The sequence below is a fragment of the Agelaius tricolor genome, unplaced genomic scaffold (assembly GCF_023055355.1).
Source record: "Agelaius tricolor isolate 1412-34295 unplaced genomic scaffold, bAgeTri1.0.p SCAF_5, whole genome shotgun sequence".
In the NCBI taxonomy this organism is placed as follows: domain Eukaryota; kingdom Metazoa; phylum Chordata; class Aves; order Passeriformes; family Icteridae; genus Agelaius; species Agelaius tricolor.
This window is the reverse complement of record NW_027269265.1, coordinates 50,751,854-50,771,481: the sequence shown is the minus strand read 5'-3', so window position 1 is coordinate 50,771,481 and position 19,628 is coordinate 50,751,854. Positions and strand designations below refer to the sequence as shown.

The 19,628-nt window shown below is 41.8% G+C and overlaps 1 protein-coding gene and 1 long non-coding RNA gene across 7 annotated transcripts in view; one reads left to right on the top strand and one right to left on the bottom strand.

Annotated features, from left to right (window-relative positions):
- Positions 1-2,142: 2,142 nt before the first annotated feature.
- Positions 2,143-7,277, bottom strand: LOC139590357 (uncharacterized). Of its 3 annotated transcripts, XR_011679316.1 has the most exons (4): positions 7,144-7,277; positions 6,024-6,279; positions 4,814-4,949; positions 2,143-4,137 (listed from the first exon to the last, which is right to left on the bottom strand). It is a non-coding gene; the product is annotated as an uncharacterized lncRNA (long non-coding RNA). The 3 variants fall into 3 exon arrangements; XR_011679318.1 differs by having other exon boundaries at positions 2,143-3,383; positions 4,814-6,279; XR_011679317.1 differs by having other exon boundaries at positions 4,814-6,150; positions 7,144-7,231.
- The window catches only part of PDE3B (phosphodiesterase 3B), an 82,922-nt gene continuing 69,772 nt past the window's right edge, over positions 6,479-19,628 (top strand). For 2 of the 4 annotated variants that reach the window (XM_071427902.1, XM_071427903.1), the window contains exon 1: positions 6,480-7,717. In XM_071427902.1, the coding sequence (XP_071284003.1) occupies positions 6,722-7,717 (996 nt within the window). In that variant the 5' untranslated portion in view covers positions 6,480-6,721. Of the gene's footprint in view, positions 7,718-19,628 lie in introns of all 4 variants that reach the window. The other 2 variants (XM_071427901.1, XM_071427905.1) reach the window with 2 other exon arrangements.

Sequence of the window (19,628 nt, the reverse complement as noted above, 5' to 3'; positions counted from 1 at the left end):
ACACAGGTGCAGGTATTCTATCATATGGTGCCTTAAGCATCAACCAGTTCTGGGAGAGGCAGGAGGTTCAACAGAACCAAGGGCTGGGTCCTGCACTTCTACCACAAGAATCCCCTGCAGTTCCAGGCCTCTCCATCCTTCCTGCAGGGCTCTGTGTGAGGCTAAAGATCCCTCCTGTGCCAGGGGCACTTGCTCCAGCCGGTGGAGCCACCAAGGCCTGGAGCACATCTCTGGCATTGCTGGGCAGCATCAAGCAGGGCTCCCTTCGCTGAGCAGCATTGTTGTATCTGGGCCCACACTGTGCTCCAACCCCAAGATCCCAGGGACATGAAAGAATAGGCAGCCCCTTGGCATGGCTAAAAAGTTGACCAGCACTCATGGGCAAAGCCTCTTCTTCTGCCTAAAGGCAACTTACTGACAAGTAAGTGCCAGCCTTCTCAGAGAAGGGAAGGACATGAGAGAGCAAATGCCAACAAGGATTTTAAGCTGTGCCAAGGAACATTTGGGTGAAACATTAGGAAGAACTTTTGCCCAGAGAAGGGCAAAATACATTGGAATGGGCTGCCTGGGGCAGTAGTGCAGTTCCCTTTGTGGGAGGAGTCCAAGGAAAGAGTGGGTGTGGCACTCAGTGCTCTGCGGGAGCTGCCATGTTGGGGATGGGCTCAGGGATCTCACAGGGCTCTCCCAAGCCAATTGATTCTGCCATTCTGTGACACCACAGCCTCTGGGGCCAGCATGGTGGCTGGGAACTGTCCCCAGGCTGTCACTGTGCCCAAAGCACGAGCAGAAGTTGGCGCGGAGAGATGGCCAGGGTGTGTGCTCAGTGGCAGCTCAACCTACAGCAGCACCGTGGCTGCCACGACTCCCAGTGGCTTCTGAGAGTCTACGTGCTCCTGATGCTGGTCCAGCCCCTCAGCCATTCCAGCCATCCTGAGGGGGACAGGGGCACCTTGGACCAGGGAGCTGCAGGCCATGGGCCCTGAGATTAACCCCTTGTGGGTCATGGCAGCAGATTCTTTGTTGGATTTAGTCCTGGAGCTGCTGCTGATGGAAATTGTCCTCAGATTCTGCCTTGGCAGAAGGCTCTGGAGATGCTGGGGAGAGGTGAGGGAGAGGTGTCAGGCATGTGGGATGGTGGCATGGGTGAGGAGGAAACAAGGCCTTGGATCAAGCTGGGGTCAGGCAAGGCATGAGAGCCCCCATGGAGGAGAAAAGCTGGGCAGCTCTGAAGCTTCCTGGCTGGACCTCTTGGGCAGCACTCAGCCCAAGGCCGCGAGGCAGAGGGGGTTTCAGGCCCTGGCTGAGGAATCAGGGCCAGGGGCTGAGCCCCAGGGACACCAGGCTGAGCCGGCCAGGGCCCTTCTTCCTGCAGCCTCAGCTCAGGACAGCCCAGCCAGGCCAGAGAGTCTCCAGGGGTGTCCAAAGGCATCCCAAGAGGGCTCAGCCCACACTCTCTGCATTCTGTGTCTTGCAGGAGAAGCGCCAGAGCTCCTTGGTCTCTGCAGGGCTGTGCTGCAGGCGGGAACGCGGCTGCTGCCAGGAGCTGCTGAGGCACAACCATGCCCTGATGTGGCTGTGCCTGTGCCACAGCTCTCTAGAGAGGCACAAGAGAGCAGCAAGAGGGAGCCTTTGGAAGAGGAGGAGATTGTGCTTCTCCCCTCAGCTCTGAGGTCCCCAGCTCCAGCTCACCTCTCAGCTGGCACAGCACTGCAAGGGGATGTGTGAGCAGTGCTCAGCCCAGGTACTGGGACATCCCCCAGCACAGGTTTTAGTGAAAATTCTGTTTGTTAGCCATGTCTTAGTCATAGGTTCCCAGCAATGTTTTCCCTTAGAAGATGAAGTTTTTTTAGAGTTCTAGTTGTAGGAAATTGACCCTTTTTAGGTATAAGGTTGTCCCCATGTAGATTTCTCACCTCCTAGTCTTCAATTGTTAGAATAATCCACTTGAATAAATTTCAGCTTTTCTACACCTTGCTGTGTTATTTTCTTAATATTTCGTTCTTTATGAATATAAAGGTCCTTCACTGGATGAAGGAGTACCTTGCTGTTTTCTGAGAAATGCTGATATTGATGGCTTACCCATTTCTGCCAATCCAATAAGCAAAGACTACAAATCAGCTTTTCAATTTCAAAAACTACTCCTTCAAGTTTTACACATCAATTTTATTATTGGCAGTGTTCTGAAGTGATACCAAACCAGTACAGAAAACAAGGATGAAGATAATCAGCAGTTGACACCACCTGATAAACGACATTTAAATTTAGTTTAAGGTCTCTCGGTGCAAGTTTGAGTGTGTAAATGGGGACATTCACACAGAGGCACTACCAGTTAGTGTAGTTCCCAGTGAGTTTCCTTTTTATTTTTTTCTTTCACTAAATTAAGGAAAAAACAAGCATTTCTCTTTTTAGGGAGAAAAAAGACAAGGTTGGTTTTTAAGAAGGCATTTTATTCTGCCTGTATAATAACCCATTGGAGAAAATGTGAGCTTTTAGCAGAATGCCACTGTGCTGTTGCAGTTGTTCTACCACTGTGATGAATAACAGGCAGGTCTGTCAAACTTCTGTAGTTCATCCTATGTGAGGGTCATTGACCACTTATCACTGTAGGGATCACTGGGAATAATGACACTGGAAAATGTGGAGGTAGCTGGATAAATAAATACTTGCAATTTCCTTAGCCAGAAAAAAACCCCAAGCAAACCTTCAAAACAATGCTATTAAAATAGTTATCCTCTGAATTAGGAGAATTTAAATTAACTGTTTTATGACTGCTTTTGGTTCATATTCTTATGTTAAATATTGTTATTTCTATCCAAAATATTCATCATTATTATGCTTTTCTGAAGTGAGTTACGAAGTAATATATACCCATCTTCCCAAAATCTGATTTTAAGTGTTTGCAAGTTTAATCAGCAAAAGGAACTTCACATGTCTCAGGATCAGCAGAAACTAACAAACACAACTTGACAACATATATTAAATTGTCAATCAAGTCAGTAAATATTTTCCACTGTAGAGATAGATACCACCAGTTTATGAATTTTGCTAGTATAGATTTAATGAAGAAAAAGTAAGTCTTTACTGCCAAAACAGTTATGAGTTGTTCTATTCTACTGCCAGTATGCTGTGGGTATAAACACCATATTTTCATAGTCTCATCCATGAAGAATTCCACTTTAAAATTAGGTCTGGGTTTGAGTTAGACCAAACAAATGAAAATTCTCTATTAAAATACAGTGATGGCAGCAGGGTCAGTCTTTGCAATGAAAATCTAAGATTTAACAATATTTTCCTGATCAGATCTCCAGGGCTGAGTATACATGGTTATTGTGGTGGCTTGGCCCTTGCTGGCAGCCAAACTTTCTGACATTGGCTCATTCCCTCTGCTCAGGAGGAAAAGGAGAAAATAAGAAAAGCAGGAACAAGAAAGCTGCCTCGGCATAAAGACAGCGAGGCCACCGATGAATCAGACTTAACTTGGAAAATCTTATTTATCATTATTTAAAAGGAATATTTAATTATATTAGTATTTATTATTATTAGATAGTCAGAGACAGCCAACCTGACTCAAATCCCTGAGCCACCCATCTTGTTTTGGTACTGAAACTGGAGGACGATCAAAAAAAAATTACATTCCCCTGACATAAATGTCTTCAATTTTAATAAAACAATATGTTTTTCTGTATTTGTTTAAGAAATAGCTAATAAGGAAGTTATTTCCTTATTCTAAAAATTATTCTCTTAAAAGGAACAATTTAGTTAATGCTATTCTAATTTACAACAGACACTAAAGTACTCAAACCAAGTTTTCTTTATACTGAAATTCATTATTAGATTGGAAACTCCTCAAGAAAGGGTCCTGTAATGTGGTAGGATGTGTTGTTAGGCAACAGAGACATTACTAAAGACCAACTATATTCCTATTACATTTTGGAATGTATAGATTTCTTCAGCACACAGATCACTAAAATTAAAGCTAATTAATTTAATGATAAATGATTTGAAAAAAGATGGGAAGGTGGTAAAGTATACTTAATATACTTTAATACAAAGTTAATACAAAGTTACTGACTGAGAGCATGTGCTTACAGCCTCACAGCACTGACTTCATAGGCAGGTGAAATTTACGGTAGATAACTGTAATGTAAACACAGAAAAAAACCCTAATCTTACCTATAAAATTATCTAGTGGATGTAGATGTTAACAATCAGAACACAGGGCCTGGGATCTATATACTTAACACTGTGAAAACAGTGTTCAATGCTCAACAAACCACTTTCAACAATGCTTAGTTTATCTGCTGTATCACTTCCCTAGCAAAGCAAAACAAATGAGAGACAGGAATTATAAGGGAAGAAACCATTATTTGGACTGGGCTTCTGTCTTGAATACTGGGTATAACTCCTGGTCTTCTCTGCTCCAAAAGCATATAGTGGTGCTCAAAAAAAAACCAACCAAACAAAAAACCAGTAACATGAAAAGAATCTGAAAAAATATGCCCAAACTCTTCAGTTTAGAAAATAAATGCAAGATGGAGGAAAGATATAAAATCATGAATTGAAGAGACAAGGTGACTAGAGAGCAACTGTTCATTGTTTCTATCAAAATGAGAAGAATATCAAGACAGGTAGGAAACTTTAAAAAAACAACCATATTTCACACTTGTGTAGTCAAGTTGCATTGAGTAGGGACCTTTTCTTGTACTACTCTGCAGATGCTAAAAGCCTATGTGGACTTAAATAAAAATAAAAATTAAAAAAAAAAAAAAAAAAAAAAAAAAAGACTGGGCAAATTTTTGAATTAAAAACCTACCCAGAACTGTGAAGAATAAGACACCACTTCTGATTCAGAAAGTGCTGAAGCCACAGATGATTGCATCCATGGTATTTAGGGTTCATGTGATGTCCTGTCTCTGTAGTCTTCCTTAGGCACTTCCCAGTCTCCACTGCTGCAAATATACCCAAAGGTGTTTACACCAGTGAATTATTCCTGGAATGCATTTATTTATAGCTGAATACAAGGGAATAATAAAAAAAAAAAAAGAATATGCATAAAAGCAAGGTATTTCTCAGCCTTAAAAGCATTTACAAGTATACTTGATTGTGGTCCAGTTGATATCACTAACATATGAATACAAGAAAATGTAAGAATATAATCCCAAAGGAACTACATATTTTGCTTTTTCAAAAACATTCTAGAACCAATATGATGGCACAGAATCTTTGTTAAGTGTACCAAGTCAGGAGAGAATTTTTTTTCCCTTTGGAAAAAGAGTGAAGGGGTACTTCTAACAGAGAAAGATGTACTATTATATTAAAATTCTACCAGATTGATCTGCCTTTTAAAAAATAAATCATTACTTATTTCCCTGCCATGTACAGGAGGGAAATTTACCATTGCAAATGACTGTATTTGCCATTGCATAGTGCATTTTCTGTCAGGAATCACACTTGCTGATTTCTGTTCATGGCCAGCTTTCAGGCCCGTGTCCTGCAGCAGCACTTCCTGCCACCCCACAGCTTTCACAAACCAGCTGCTACACGGGGGCTGCTCACAGCGAGGGAATTACAAGCAATGGCACCAAATAATTTCAGGAGCTCCTTGTTTCAATAAAAAAGGCAAAAAGTGCAACCACTGACTTACCCAAACTGATTTCTGAACCAGTGTAAGTAAAGCAGTACAATATTATGTGGAAACATGGCTCAAAGGACTTTTGTTCTAAGTAACAAGGTAAACATGCAAAATTATAATAAATTTAGAAGTGCTTAGCAGTTACTTTTCCAGAAAAAACCAAACAGAATACATGAGTAAAGGTATTACTCAAAATCCCATTAGCTGCCTGTTTTCCCTTACAGCAGTCTAAACACTTCCAACGATCTGTTCCAAAATTATTATTTTCATCCATTCCAAAGGTATTAGCTGTGCAAATAAACCTGGTCGTGCAATGAGGTCTAGTCCGTAACTCAGTTAACGAGGGCGGGAAAAAAAAAAAAAGTAGATAATTACTCTAATCCATACTTACTTCTCAGGTATTAAAAAAAAAAAAAAGGAATAAAAGGGAAAAAGTGATGCTCCTCAGAGGGAAAACACTTCGATACTCTGCGTGTGCTTTATACCCGTACGAACAACTTTTCCGCGGCACCTCGAAGCTGGATGACAAGAATAAAGCACAAAGTCGCGCCGGTTCAGCGTTCCTGCCCCTCCACCGCTTCCTCATCGTCCCTGGCTGCGGCTGCGGCGCCGGGCGGGGGCCGGCCCGAGCCCCGCACGGGGGGCCGCTGGGTACACACAGACATACAGATTTATATTTTAAAAAAGATCGCGGGAAGTGCGGCTCGCGGGGCCCGGCGGAGGAGGGAAGGCGGGCAGGGAGGAGAGGCGGAGGGGAGGCAGGGGGCGGGCGAGGGGAGCTGTTCCCCGCCTCACTCCCACCCCCGCTGGCTCCGCCGCGGCCGCTGCCGCCGCTGGGCGCTGGGAGGCGGCAGCGAGTGCCCGCCGCCGGAGCCGTTTGAGGAACGCGAGCGGGCGAGCCAGACTTTTACCTTTTCTCTCTTTTTCCCGTCCTCACCCACCATGCCGCGGACGCCGCTGCCCGCGGGGGACGAGCGGCGGCTCAGCCCGGCTCCCTTCTCTTGAAGGGATGCGGGAGGCGCGGCCGGGACGCAGCTAGCGCGACCCGCGCCTCTCCGCCGTCCTCCCCCTGCCGCGTCCCCGACCACCATGAGGGAAGAGCGAGAAGCTGCGGCGGCGGCCGCCTCCCCCCCCGGGGCCGGCAGAGCCCCGCAGCACTGCACGCAGCCGGACGGCGGCGGGGCGGCCGCCCCCGCGGCGCTGGCCGGCGGCGCGGAGAGCCTGCGGAACGGATACGTGAAGAGCTGCGCGACCCCCCTGCGGCAGGACCCCCCGAAGAGCTTCCTCTCCTTGCTGCTCTTTCCCACCGCCTCCTCCTCCCGGGCTCGGCTCGCCCTGGGCGTCCTGGCCGCCGCTGCCCTCTCGCTCCTGGCCTTTCCCGGCCGGGGCAGCGCCCGGGAGCAGCAGGACGGGAGCAGCTGGCGGAGCCCGCGGCCGCTGCACGCCTTGCTGTGCCTGACCCGCTTCCTCAGCCCCCTCTTCAGCATCGCCTGTGCCTTCTTCTTCCTCACCTGCTACCTGGTCGGCGGCCGGCGCGGGGAGCACGGCGGCGGCACGACCCGCTGGTGGCTGCTGGCGCTGCCCCTGTGCTGCTACTCGGGGGACTTCGTGGCGCTGCAGTGGCTGCTGCCCGCGGAGGGGCACGAAGAGGAGCCGCGGATGTTCCTAGGAAGGCTCCTGACGGTGCTGGTCTCGGTGGCAGCGCTGACCCTGCCGCAGAGCTCCCTGAAGTTGCGCCGGAGCCTCCTCGTCTTGGTGTTCTGCAGCCTGGTGTGGCTGGTGTCGCTGAGCAGCCTCCAGGCGCTGCCCCCAGCGCTCGGCCCGCTGCTGGCCGGCACGGTCGGGGTGGCAGGCTGCCTCCTGGCACTCTGTGCCGGGGAGCACGGCATCTTCTCGGCGCAGAGCCGAGGAGCGCACCACCAGCATCACCGCCACCCACGGCTCCCCAGCGTGGAGGAAAAAGTGCCTGTGATAAGACCCAGGAGGAGATCTAGCTGCGTGTCCCTAGGGGAAACTTCGGTCAGCTACTACGGCAGCTGCAAAATGTTTAGGAGACCCTCGTTGCCTTGCATTTCCAGAGAGCAGGTAGGTTTCTCCGAAACTTGAAGGAGAAACTTTCGGAGGAGTGAGTGAGCGCCACTCCATAGCTTTTCCTGACTGCTGTGTGTGTCTGTGCTGGATGTCTGCTCACTAACAAACTCCTGCTAGAGGAATGGAGGAGAATGTTAGTCCCTTAGTGGGTTTCTCAGCTCGGTTCTGCAGAATCGATATAACCCTTTATTTCTGCGTGGGTGATAAATCATAATAATGTATTTGCTGTAGGACAGAAGGCTCGCTCGCTTTTTTATGCATTCTCAATTATTAAACAGCCGTTCTTATTGATTAGAGCAAAACCTCAAGCCAGTCAGCTTCAGCTTTCAGTAACCGTGTTATTTAGGTTTTTTTTTCCGAAGCCCCCCACCGTCTGGCAGCCTTTCCGAGAGAAAGAAACCACAGCTTTCTAAGCTGCCCGGCACTTCTGGTTCTTCCCGCTTTCTATCGACAAAACCATTACCAAGAGCTAAAGAAATACCAGGTTTTGAGGGATATTATTTATCGAGCGTTGGCGTTGTTTGAGTGGCAGCTGTCCTTCTGCCCTGCAGATTACTGTCGTTCCTTCCTCTCTCTCCCTTTCTCTCACCCCCTGCTCCTCGCTCCACCTAAGTTAACGTTAGTTTTGGGTTGATGGGTTTTAAGAAACTTCTTTTTACTGAAGAGAGAGCTGTTCAGTAGGGGCTGGAGGGATGCCCGAAACGCTCAGTTTTCTTGAATGGAACTCTGTTGGTTTCTACCTCCCGGAAAACTTTTCAATGAGTCTTGTTTTTTGTAGCGTAAACCCCCGTGCGTGTGGGGGAGTTTGTTTTTATTTGGGCACTTGCACGTCAACTGCAGGAACATCGAGTTGAGTTGGAACTGGCCCGAGGCTGCTGCAAGTGGATTATCAGCCCGTTGTAGGAGGGAGAATGAGGGGAGTGTATTTAATAAACGCGCAAGTGAGCAGTTTCTGCGAAGTGATTGTTGCTGCAGAATCCCCCGTCTGTTACTGTCGTGGCTGAAACTCATCGGTGCCAAATGAAATTTTCTAGTTTTTCCTTGACATTTGTTCTATAATGCAGGTCTTGTGATTGACTGTGAATTAGGTCTGATGAAATACGAAGTGAATTTGAAACGGTGGAGTGGTTTTCGAGCATTTCAGCCCCTGAGTTTGCCCAGCAGAATTAATACAGTAATTGTTTACAGTGATTAATACAGTAATTGTTTCTGCATAAAAGGTTAAAATGCAAGTATGCTGTGACAGTCCTCAGAAATAACTAATTCAGTACATTGCAGATTATCTAATGCATACAATGAAAGAAACATTAAAATATTTTACTAGCAGTTAAGATATGTAGGGACTATCATATAATAATTTACTTTCTCTGTTCCTTTCTGGATAGTAAATGCTCTCTTTTGCTGACACATTTGTCTGTGGCACAGAAATCTCAGAAAATGTGATTTCATTAACCTTTCAAGATGATAGAAGATATTTGTTCATATGCAAGTTACTAAAAGCTTCCTTTGACGTTCGGCTCGCTTCTTAAAGGCATGTGCATATTTCAAGTTAGGGCATTCATTATTCTTCAAGTAACATCATAAATGTCAGCTATAACTAAATACATGGAATTTATTGGCAATGCTTAAATCATACGTGTTCATAATAAAATGTAACTTTTTGGTAGACTTCCAAAATTTGATATCTTTGTTATCACTAGATGTGAACAACAAAGAGATATGAAGTTCTTAATTTTCCTAATAATCTATTATGCTTTACAATAAATATTTGTGCTTTGTTAAGCACGGTTTAAATGAGATCCACAGATACATGTTCTCTGCTGTATTTTATATGCAATTTTACAAGGCTAACACAGGTTAAATCCTCTGATCTCCTGTCTGACTTGGAGAGAGATCAGACATTGCAGAGCTGATAAAACATCAATTGTTTGGGCAGGGATAGGGAGAAGTAAACCCATAATGTGTGACTTTATTTGAATAAACAGTACAAGGTTTTTATATTGCCTCCTTGAAACTGAAGGAATGTGTATACTTAATGCTTTTCAGAGAGCATCTATTGCGTGGTTTTTCTTGAAGGACTGATTACACATTTTGCATGTCTTTATAAAGCAGTACAGTGGTTTTTTTTTCCCAATATTAATATTTCAAGGAGTTGAATGAACATTGTTAGGAAGATGCTGCTGGTCCACCATGACAGAAATACTTTAATGAATGAGAGATAAGTTAGGCTTCTGAGTCTATTAGGTGTGTTTTGTGTGATTGTCACAAACCTCTTATATGTAGAAGAAGTCTATGTCAAGTATAGAATAGCAGGTCAGTAGTGTACTCCAAGGATCATCTGGTCGTACCTTTCTTGGCAAAATCACTGTCTAGACAAGTTGGCCCAGCACCCTGTCCTGCTAAATCTTAAACTTGTCTAATGTTGTGGAATCCATTACTTCTCTGGGGAGATTAGTCCAGTGACTGATTGTTTTTTATTTTTATTTTTTTTACAATAAGAACAATCTCATTTTGTGTAGATTTTAGTTATTATTTGATAAAAGTAGAGAATGTTAGTATTGACCTTAAATTTTCAGTAACGTGTTAATTTGAAGTTTTATGTGCTCTCTATCTATTTAAGTATACAAGAAAATAATGACATTTATTTGACTGGATTTTTTTCTTTTTTTTTTAAGCCAACAGTTCCAAGGGGTCTGTGTGCATAGAGGGGTGGGAACAGGATGGGATACTAACACACGGGGGAATGTACAACCAGCAGCACATGCACACAGAAATTGGATGGAACGATCATTTTTTTTCTGGAGTACAAGTGGAAAGAGGCCCTGTAAGCATGATCCTGTAAAAGCTTGCAAATTTGAGTAATCCTCATGACAAATACGTAGGTATTGCTTTCTGAACTTCAACAGGTGCAGTAACTATAAGGCTGGGAAGTTGATAAAATTAGATTATTCTTGCCATTTATATGAGTATCTATATCTACTTTAGCAATCAAAGTGTCTAAATTCGTGCTGTGTGTGTCTCTTCTGCAGTGCATATGTCTAGCAACATAGTTTGAGGTGGGAGGAAAGGAACTTGAACAGATTATGTCTTTATGTTTTTATGTAAGTATACTTAAATGCCAATATCAAAATATATAAATACACATTGTGGGAAACAATACGACTCAAATTACAGCTAAAAATTTTGCAAAGGCAATGCCTTTTCTGAACTCTACTACATTAACACTTCTGCCAATGGAAATTGATATGATTTTAGCAGTAAACAGGCTGTTTGTATTCTTACTTCAATATTCATCTCGGACCCAGAGAGGAATTGCAGTAAGACTGCAGTATTGATTGGTATTTCAAACTTTGTGTAGGTCATATTTTGACTGCATGTATTAATTGGATGGTAATCTGTTAGCTCTACCTATTGCTGCTGATATCAAAGGGTTTATCTTTATTGACTGTTGCACATTTAGCACCTCATTTTATATGTTTTTTTGTCTGAAAGCCAAATCAGGAAATCTAAAAGGTGCTTGTCAATACTGCAGATCTTGTAAACACCATGTCCTGAAAAATATGATAGTAAGACTTTTTTTTTTCTTTAACTCGATAGTGGACATGGATATGAGAGCAAACACCTATGTGTAGGAAATCTTACATAGGAGCTTCTCAGAATCCAGAAAGAATATTCATATTTTTCCTTGAGTAAAGAATAGGCCTTCCTATTTAAATACACATGATACGTGTCCCAAACAGTCTGCAAACAGAGCTGACACACTCTTTTTCTGGTTATCTGACTGGGTTCAAACACGTAGGAAAGCTGGGCTATTTCATGGACAAAGACTGCTTTCATGTTGCACTCTGTTAATTACAGGAAGAATTGTCTTGTGGTTAGGGTTGGATTGACCACCACCTCTCCCCAGTTTCTCTTCCAAGCTATCTCATACCTTTGATGTATTACCTTAGGAACATCAGGACTTGATTTCAGGAGTCTGAAATATTTGTGTAGCTTGAAATTAATGCAGTTCCTTATTTGCTCATGAAATTTACATCTGCGTCTGTTACCTATTTGTGAAACAAATTACACTTTGTCCTTAAGTTTTCAGGGCATAAACTTCCTAGTGCAGAAGCTGTCTGTTAATGTGTATTTTATAATCTGATACTGAAACGGATTTTTAGTATCTGTTACACTCAGATGCTGTTTGCAACCCAGAAACAGGTGAACCTTTACCTGTTGAATGCAGCCAGTAACAAAATACAGTTCTCCTTGCTGTGTGTTTAACAAACCAGCTCTTTGCTGTTTGAAGTTTCCCCCTCACGATTCCAGTGACTGTTACCACAGCTGTACCTGCATGGCAAGGTGTGTTTCTGTTGTTCACCAAATCTTCCTCTCTCTGGGGTTTGTCTTATGGGGACAAAGTCAAGGTAGCCGTGTGTGTTGAGCTGTGGATGGAATCAGTTCCAATTGGATGCAGCTGAGTGTGAGGAATATGCATAGAGAAGGATGCCATGGTGAAAGAAAGAGACTTGGAAAACTCTGCAACTGTATTTTGGATGAGTAGCATTCTGTTGTTTCTGTCTGGTTCTCTCTAACACTGGCAAAATATATTGAACTAGATGAAATGTAAAATGAGAAGTAAAAGTTGGTCAAAGTTCCATCTGTCTGTCTCTTTCTTTCTCTGTCTCTTTCTCTGTCTCTTTCTCTGTCTCTTTCTCTGTCTCTTTCTCTGTCTCTTTCTCTGTCTCTTTCTCTGTCTCTTTCTCTGTCTCTTTCTCTGTCTCTTTCTCTGTCTCTTTCTCTGTCTCTTTCTCTGTCTCTTTCTCTGTCTCTTTCTCTGTCTCTTTCTCTGTCTCTTTCTCTGTCTCTTTCTCTGTCTCTTTCTCTGTCTCTTTCTCTGTCTCTTTCTCTGTCTCTTTCTCTGTCTCTTTCTCTGTCTCTTTCTCTGTCTCTTTCTCTGTCTCTTTCTCTGTCTCTTTCTCTGTCTCTCTTGTAGTATTCTACCACAGAGAAAGGCTGATTGAATCATGGTTTGCCCGTAGAGAGGTCAGAGTTTAAGATGTTATCCTCTGGCACAGTTTCACCTGGGACCACCGAGAATGACAAAGAAGGGTTTTAGGAAGACTGAGTGCACTTAAGAGCTCTGTCAGCTAAGTTTAGCTTAAGCTGCCTTTTAGATATCTGAGACTTGATGGCACTTTATATTCTGCATAAGTAAAAGCAGGCAAGAGTGTCTTGGAGCTGTCTGTGTAGTAAAGGAGTTTGACTGTTGCTTCAGGTGTGTTTTCCTGGAAAGAAAATATAAGTGGAGAAAGGAAGGAGATCAAAGACCACTGCTGTGGAAATGCTGGAGAAATTTGTTGGAAGGCGAGGGAAGCATGTTACAGAGTATGGGTAGGAAAGAAATGAAAGAAGCTGTGAGACAGTTCCAGCAACTGCATGATTGACTGTGTTGAAGAAAAATAGCAGAATAAATTGCATAAAGTACTAATATTCAGCTTGGACCAGGAAGATATTTTAAATTTAGGAAAGAAACTTGTAGAGATGAGAAACAAAAGGTGCCCAGAAGAGTCTCTAGAATGAAGAAGAGGGGCAGCTTCCATGCTGGGGTTTGTGAACAGTGTATTCTGGGAGGTTAAATATGAAAGGGAGGAGAATGGCAAGAAGTTTGGTATGTTTTCCTGAGAAAAACTCATATTTGGACACAATGTATATGTCTGTGCATGTATATGCCTGATACTATTCTAATAATTGAACTTGAGCAATGGAACTGATTGTAGTATATTGGCCTTACAGGATCAAATACCAGCAAATTTTATGAAAAGAACGTGAGTGGGAAGTGAGGAAACCCTATGGAATATGCAGGGCAAGCCTGCAGTGTGAGCTGAGCTCTCAGAATCCCCATGACAGTCTCATGTCACGAGTGAACACCAGAATGATGCAGCTGGGGTGGGGAGTCTGTCACAGCCTGCGCCCTATGTGACATTTGGTTGGAAATTTATATTTCTAAAAAAAGCTTTTTAAGTCCTGTTTTGCTTTTCTGATACTTTAAAATGAAGACTTCATGCAGCCTTACCACCCTCAAAAGAAATCACTGAACAAAGCCAAATACAACTATTAGATGACAGCAGTTGCTGAAGATGGGAAAGAGTAAATCTTGTACTTTTGTGCAAAGATTGGGGATTACAGGCAGAGAAACTGGGGGATGTACTGTTCTATTGTTGATGTAAAAACTTCTGGAGGAAAACAGATGAGAAACTTGTGTCTGCCAAAAGAGAGGACAGACCACAGAAGGCTACAGACATAGAATATTTTGCTGGAATCTCACTGGTTTTTCAGGATAAAACTATGTGGAGAGCAAGCTGAAAGAAGAGTTGAAGATGAGAATAAAAGAGAGTGAAAGGAAATGTTGAATTTCAGTATGTCCTTTCCAGTGGCTGAAAACAATGCTTTACAAGATGCAGTGACACTACAGAATAAATTTTAATGGTGAAAACAAAAAGGGACTTTCCTGCAACTCAATAGGAGAAATGAAAATTTAAGGTTACAGCTAGGGCTTGTATTGGTCAGGGCAAACTGTGCAATGTCTGAGTAATTGTTACTGAGGCATAAAAAGGATCAATAACTTCAAGAATCCAGTGACAGTAAAATTGTGCTAGAGCCTTCAAAACAGACAGGAGCCATGGATGTCAAAAAATGAGAGTTCACAGGGTGACAAGTAAACTGGCAGATGATGATATTTGGGGAAGTGTTACTGATATTTGTGAAAGAAATAGGTCAGGGAACTCTGTGCTTAAGGAAGACCAGAGAAGTGAATGGCCTTATTGATGAGTGTGGCAAAACAAACTGTTCTAGGAACTGGAAGGGCCATAACAAGGCATGACTGCTGAAACAAAATGTCAGCTTCCAGAGCAGTTTTGTATTTGAAAATGGATCATTCAGCTGGAGAAGGATATAATTTATATCAATACGGGCAGCTAGTGAGGAGTAAGTTTTGATGTGTTGGGCCATCCTCATTTTTTCACACAGATCCTTTGTATGTGGCACATTCCTTTGAAACAAGTGCAAATTTTTTGGGAGAGGGCCAGACCAGGGCACAGATACCCAAGCAGTTTTTTTATATCCCCCTATTTGTTTGATAGTTCAATATTTATGAAAAACAGTGCAGTTATGCAGAACATTTGTGACCACCAGTGTTCACTTCAGTGTGTACAGGGGTGTGTGCAAAAACCTGGCATATTTCCAATTCAATGTCTGATCAAATGGTAATGTTGACAAGTTTTGTTAACCAGTATTGAGTTGCCAACCTTAATGTCCCTTTATGCAAGCCCAAATCCCTTCACTAAGTTAAAGGCATGTTTGCAGCAAATGTTCCATTTGTTGTTCATTTGATAAAGTTTGTTTTATGGAATATGAAAATTATATTTTCCATCTATAATTTACTATTTTTAAGTTATTCAAGATACTGTAAAAAGGGTACCATATGAGCCTGTATTTGAGTGCTTTGGATTTGGCTTTGAGAGGCCTTCCCTCTTTTATGAGGAAAATCCCAGGCCTCCTGGTATGAATTATCATTACAGGTATGTTGGTTTAGCTGTAACCATGCTGATGATGGTCACAGAAGTAGGAATGGGGTTTAATTTGGGATGAGTCCACTCATTATGGCCAGAGCAGCCAGTGCTGCTCCCCCACCCCAGAGGAGCTGTACCTCTGAGGAGTGGTGATACAGCAAGCCTGTGTCACACCTGCCTGTTAGTATCCACTGCCAGGATGCTTTTGTCAGCAAAGCTCAGAATATAGAATCAGCTCTTCTAAAAGTTTGTGAAAACTTAAGTTACCAGAGGGAAATTTCATCAGTTTTATTGAAATAAAAGCTTCATTATGACTCCCTGCATAGGCACTATGGTATTAGCATGTCTCTTTAACCTTCATTACTGGTCATGCTTCATTTGTTTTTGATTAATTAATGCCCTTTAACAAGATAGGAGCTAAATTAAAGGGTAAAAAAGACATTCTTTTACTAGGCTTAATGGCTGCATGACTTTTTTTCTGCTGTGATTTAAAACTAAAGGCTTGTGTTTCCATTTAGGGTCTTTTTATTTTTTGTAGAGTCAGTTGATATTGCATGTTCAATCACAACTCATTTATTTTTTTCCTCCTAAGTATTGTTGTGTGATACCTGTTCGCCACTTCAAGAATATAATTTTGCTCCTTCTGCCTAGTAGATTCTTTTTAAAAGAATTCTAAATTTCTGAGTACTCTAAAGTTACTAATTTAAGAAGTACAGGGCTTTTAAAGGAGTTTTTTTCCTAGTACCTTCTGGCTGTCCAGAAGAGTTCCATCCTTTCACAGAAATTGTTGATACACCTCCTGTTTTTCAATATGTGATGACTGCTCAACAGTGGCTCTCAGGTACCCCATTATCTCCTGTGTGAGGGCTGTGGGGTGGCCAAGGAACCCCACATCCTTGCTCTATAGGCAGGGATGGCCTCTCAGCTGGGCTTGTACCTCTCAAAGTGAGCTGACTCTTTGTGAGCTTTCTCTGAGGCAGGGATAGATCTATGTATTCATAGGATGTCATGAGTAGTTAATGAAACCCAGTGTCCTGTGTGGTTTAATGATGCTGACTTAAAAAAAAAAAAAGGAATGTGTTTTGAGAACTCTTAAGTGATTATTATGTTGATTACTGTTCACAGTGGCCTTCATTTCATTTGATTTGCCACCTAGACAGTGTAATGTGTAAATTCACTCACAGGCTCTTCCATAGCTGCTCTTGCAGTTTCATCGTTTCCTACAAATTCTCCCTCCCTCATTACATAGTATGAAATTAAATTTCAGTTTATTTAAACTGCATTTCTGCAGATACAAGCAGATGTGTGAGTAGAAAGGGAGGGAAGTTTGTGTTGAAACCTGAAGGTGTGATTAGCAGGCTGAAAAAGTTTAGATCCTGCTGTGCCTGTGAAACGCCATCTGCTCTGGCAGGAGTGCCCTGAAGGAATTGGCTGGGACTGGAAGGAGCAGAGGCACGCTAGCACAGCTTTTCTCTTGGCCAGTCGGATCTGCAAGAAACAGACTTTATTTTGCTCAGGGAAAGATGAAAATTGGTCCAGGTTTTACTATTTCCACTGAGATTGTCCCTACAAAAGGGCCTGAGGCACAGAGGTAAAGAAATCATTAATGATGACATGGTTATTCCTAACATGTTAGTATAGAATAGAGCAGTATATTTCATATCTTAACTAAAAAACACAACCAGGATTGTCTTGTCCACCCTGCATGCATCCATGCTTCTGTCCTTGTTTCAGCTAACTGCATTTTTGGGGCAGCAGAGTATCCTTTTGGGGATCACTGGAAAATGCTCACAAAGCAGATTTCAAACAAACCTTGCAGTGAGAGAATTTCCATAGATTATTCACACAGATGTTTAGTCATCTTCTAGGGGTTTTTTGTTTTGTTTTGGGTTTTTTCTTTTTTTCTTTTCTTTTTTTTTTTTGTTTAAATAGTAAAAAATCTGTGCAATGCTACTTAGGATCTTTCTAATGATTAAAGAACTGTAATATGTCTGTCTGAAGTCAAAATGAGTTATTGCCATGATGTAAATGACAGCATTTTGCTGTTATGGCAAAGCACAGTTGAAAGTATTTTGATTATAAGTATCTCTTAGCTTATTTTTAGGCAGTTGTAGAAAGCATTAATTAGAATTTTTATCAGCATTTATTGCTATTTTTTATTCAGCACAGCAGAATATTTCCATGCCCTCACAATACAGAAAGTCTAATTTTTCGTTCTATTTGGAGTCTCTGCTTGAACAAGTTGGATTGAGAAGGAAGAGTGTGGAACAGCTTTTGTGTTAATGACAGTCCTTTTTTTTGTCATTGCTGTTACTTCATTTATTTTTCATAACTGGCAGCCTGTTAATTATATGCCAGAGAATTTCAAAGAAGTTTGAAAATAATAAGTTTTCTATGATGTCAAGATGAAAATAAGAAAATGGGAGTAGATGAGCAGAGGCAGATGCGATGCTGGCTATTGCTTTAAGTGTGGTCTGTGTTTTCAAATCCTCTGAGGCAATGACTGTCAGAGACATCTGCAGAATGGTCTGATGGAAAAAAACCAGTACCTTATCATATGTGTGATGGATAAGAATTTTTTATGAAGAGCAAAAATCAAAACTAGATAAGAGACCCTAAGCTTCACTCTTGTTAAAACTGAGTAAAACTCGGTGCTTACGTGTAAAATTTATGTAACTCATTATATTGGGCATAACATTTCAGGACAAATTAAATTAGAAACTGATATTACACCTGTAAACATGAAATTGATATATATTTTTTAGGAAAGTGTCTCACAACATTAGAAAATGTTTAAACTGTGTTTCTTGTAGTAAAGAGATGCCATTTCAGGTATCTGCAAAAGTCAGTACAGCTTCAATAATGGACCTCTAAAGGTATATTTAGTCCTATGTAATTTGTCTTTTATGAGAGTAGTTGCTGTTAAAATATCCTTTCTAAGGATTTGAAAGTCTTCAATGCTTGCCTTAACACTTGTTCTAGTAGGAAGCTCCCTAGAGTCAGCAGAGCACTTAAGCTTTCAAGTGGAAAAGAACATGTGTTTTGCAGTGTTTAAGGATTGAGATTATAGTCCTTACTTGTTTAAAAATTCACAGAGCTTAATGTAATTTATAACTTTAACAAGTGTTAACAGTCTTGAATACACTCCTAGAGCTATGTTTCTTTCACCTGTCTGGTGATGGATAGGTTTGGTGTGCCTTTAGAAGCCACATTTTTATCCTTAATTATTTGGGCCTTGAAAGTACAAGGAAATAACTTTCCAGGAGATTAACGTTCAAAAGTAAATTGCTTATTTGCTTGTCTTTTTTGGAGATATCATTTTTCTTGCTTTGTCCTTGTTTTTACCTTTTCTTCATTTACAATAATTTGAACACCTTTTCCTACTTCCTACTAGTGTGTTCTTTCTTTGTTATAAGATCAGTACCATAATTTGGTCCAAAATTACAAGTGTCTGTTTCAGCAGAGATATGAAAATGTTCTGACACAAAATACTTTACTATTTAGAAACATAGCAATCAAATTATTGTTTAAAAATTATAGAACATTTTGTAACTTATAACTTCTAGCACAGAGGAATTAAATAATTATTTGTAGTTACAGCATTAAAATGTTTCTAGAATCTGTTACTTGTAATGTCCATTACGGAAAAGCTATACACAATTCAACTACGTTCAAGATGCTGTATACATTTATTTTTTACAGTCATGCATACCTTCTCTTTTACCTTGATACTGTATTTTATTGTAAAGTTCTTTGTTCATTTTGCTTTTTTAGTTCTGCAAGTTAGATGCAAGGCACTCACTGATCTTCTTCCTTCTCTGTAAGTGCACCTGCAAATTTATTTGTCACATCTGAGCTCTTAAGATATGGGCTTTGGTGAGATGTGGGAGCTTATTCTTTGCTACCCAAAGAGTATCTGCATGTAGGGAGATAGAATATAAGAAAATAAAGATCATGTAGAAAGTAATCTTAGCCCTAAGGAGTTGCAGCTGGGCCAATTATCAAAGCTTAGGAACAGGCCTGACTTTACCAGGCCACAACTGTAACCAATGAGAAGAAGATGCTATAAGAGAGTGGGGTGGCTGGGTGAGAGGGGAACTGGAGTCTGTTGGCTGCTTTGTGAAGAGGAAAGAGTCAGTGCTCTGAGGAGCTGCCCACAAGGAACACCAAGAAGGTATGGAACTTTTGTGATAAGGAAACAACTGTATGGAACCCCTGCAATAGGATGACAACATCTGCATGTGTTCAGTTGTTTCAAAACTCAAAACAATTTCCTGTTTATTTCCTGGATGGTGGGGACAAAGGATTTCTAGGTTGGTTTGGTGTTTTTGTTGTTTTTTTTTTTTTTTTTT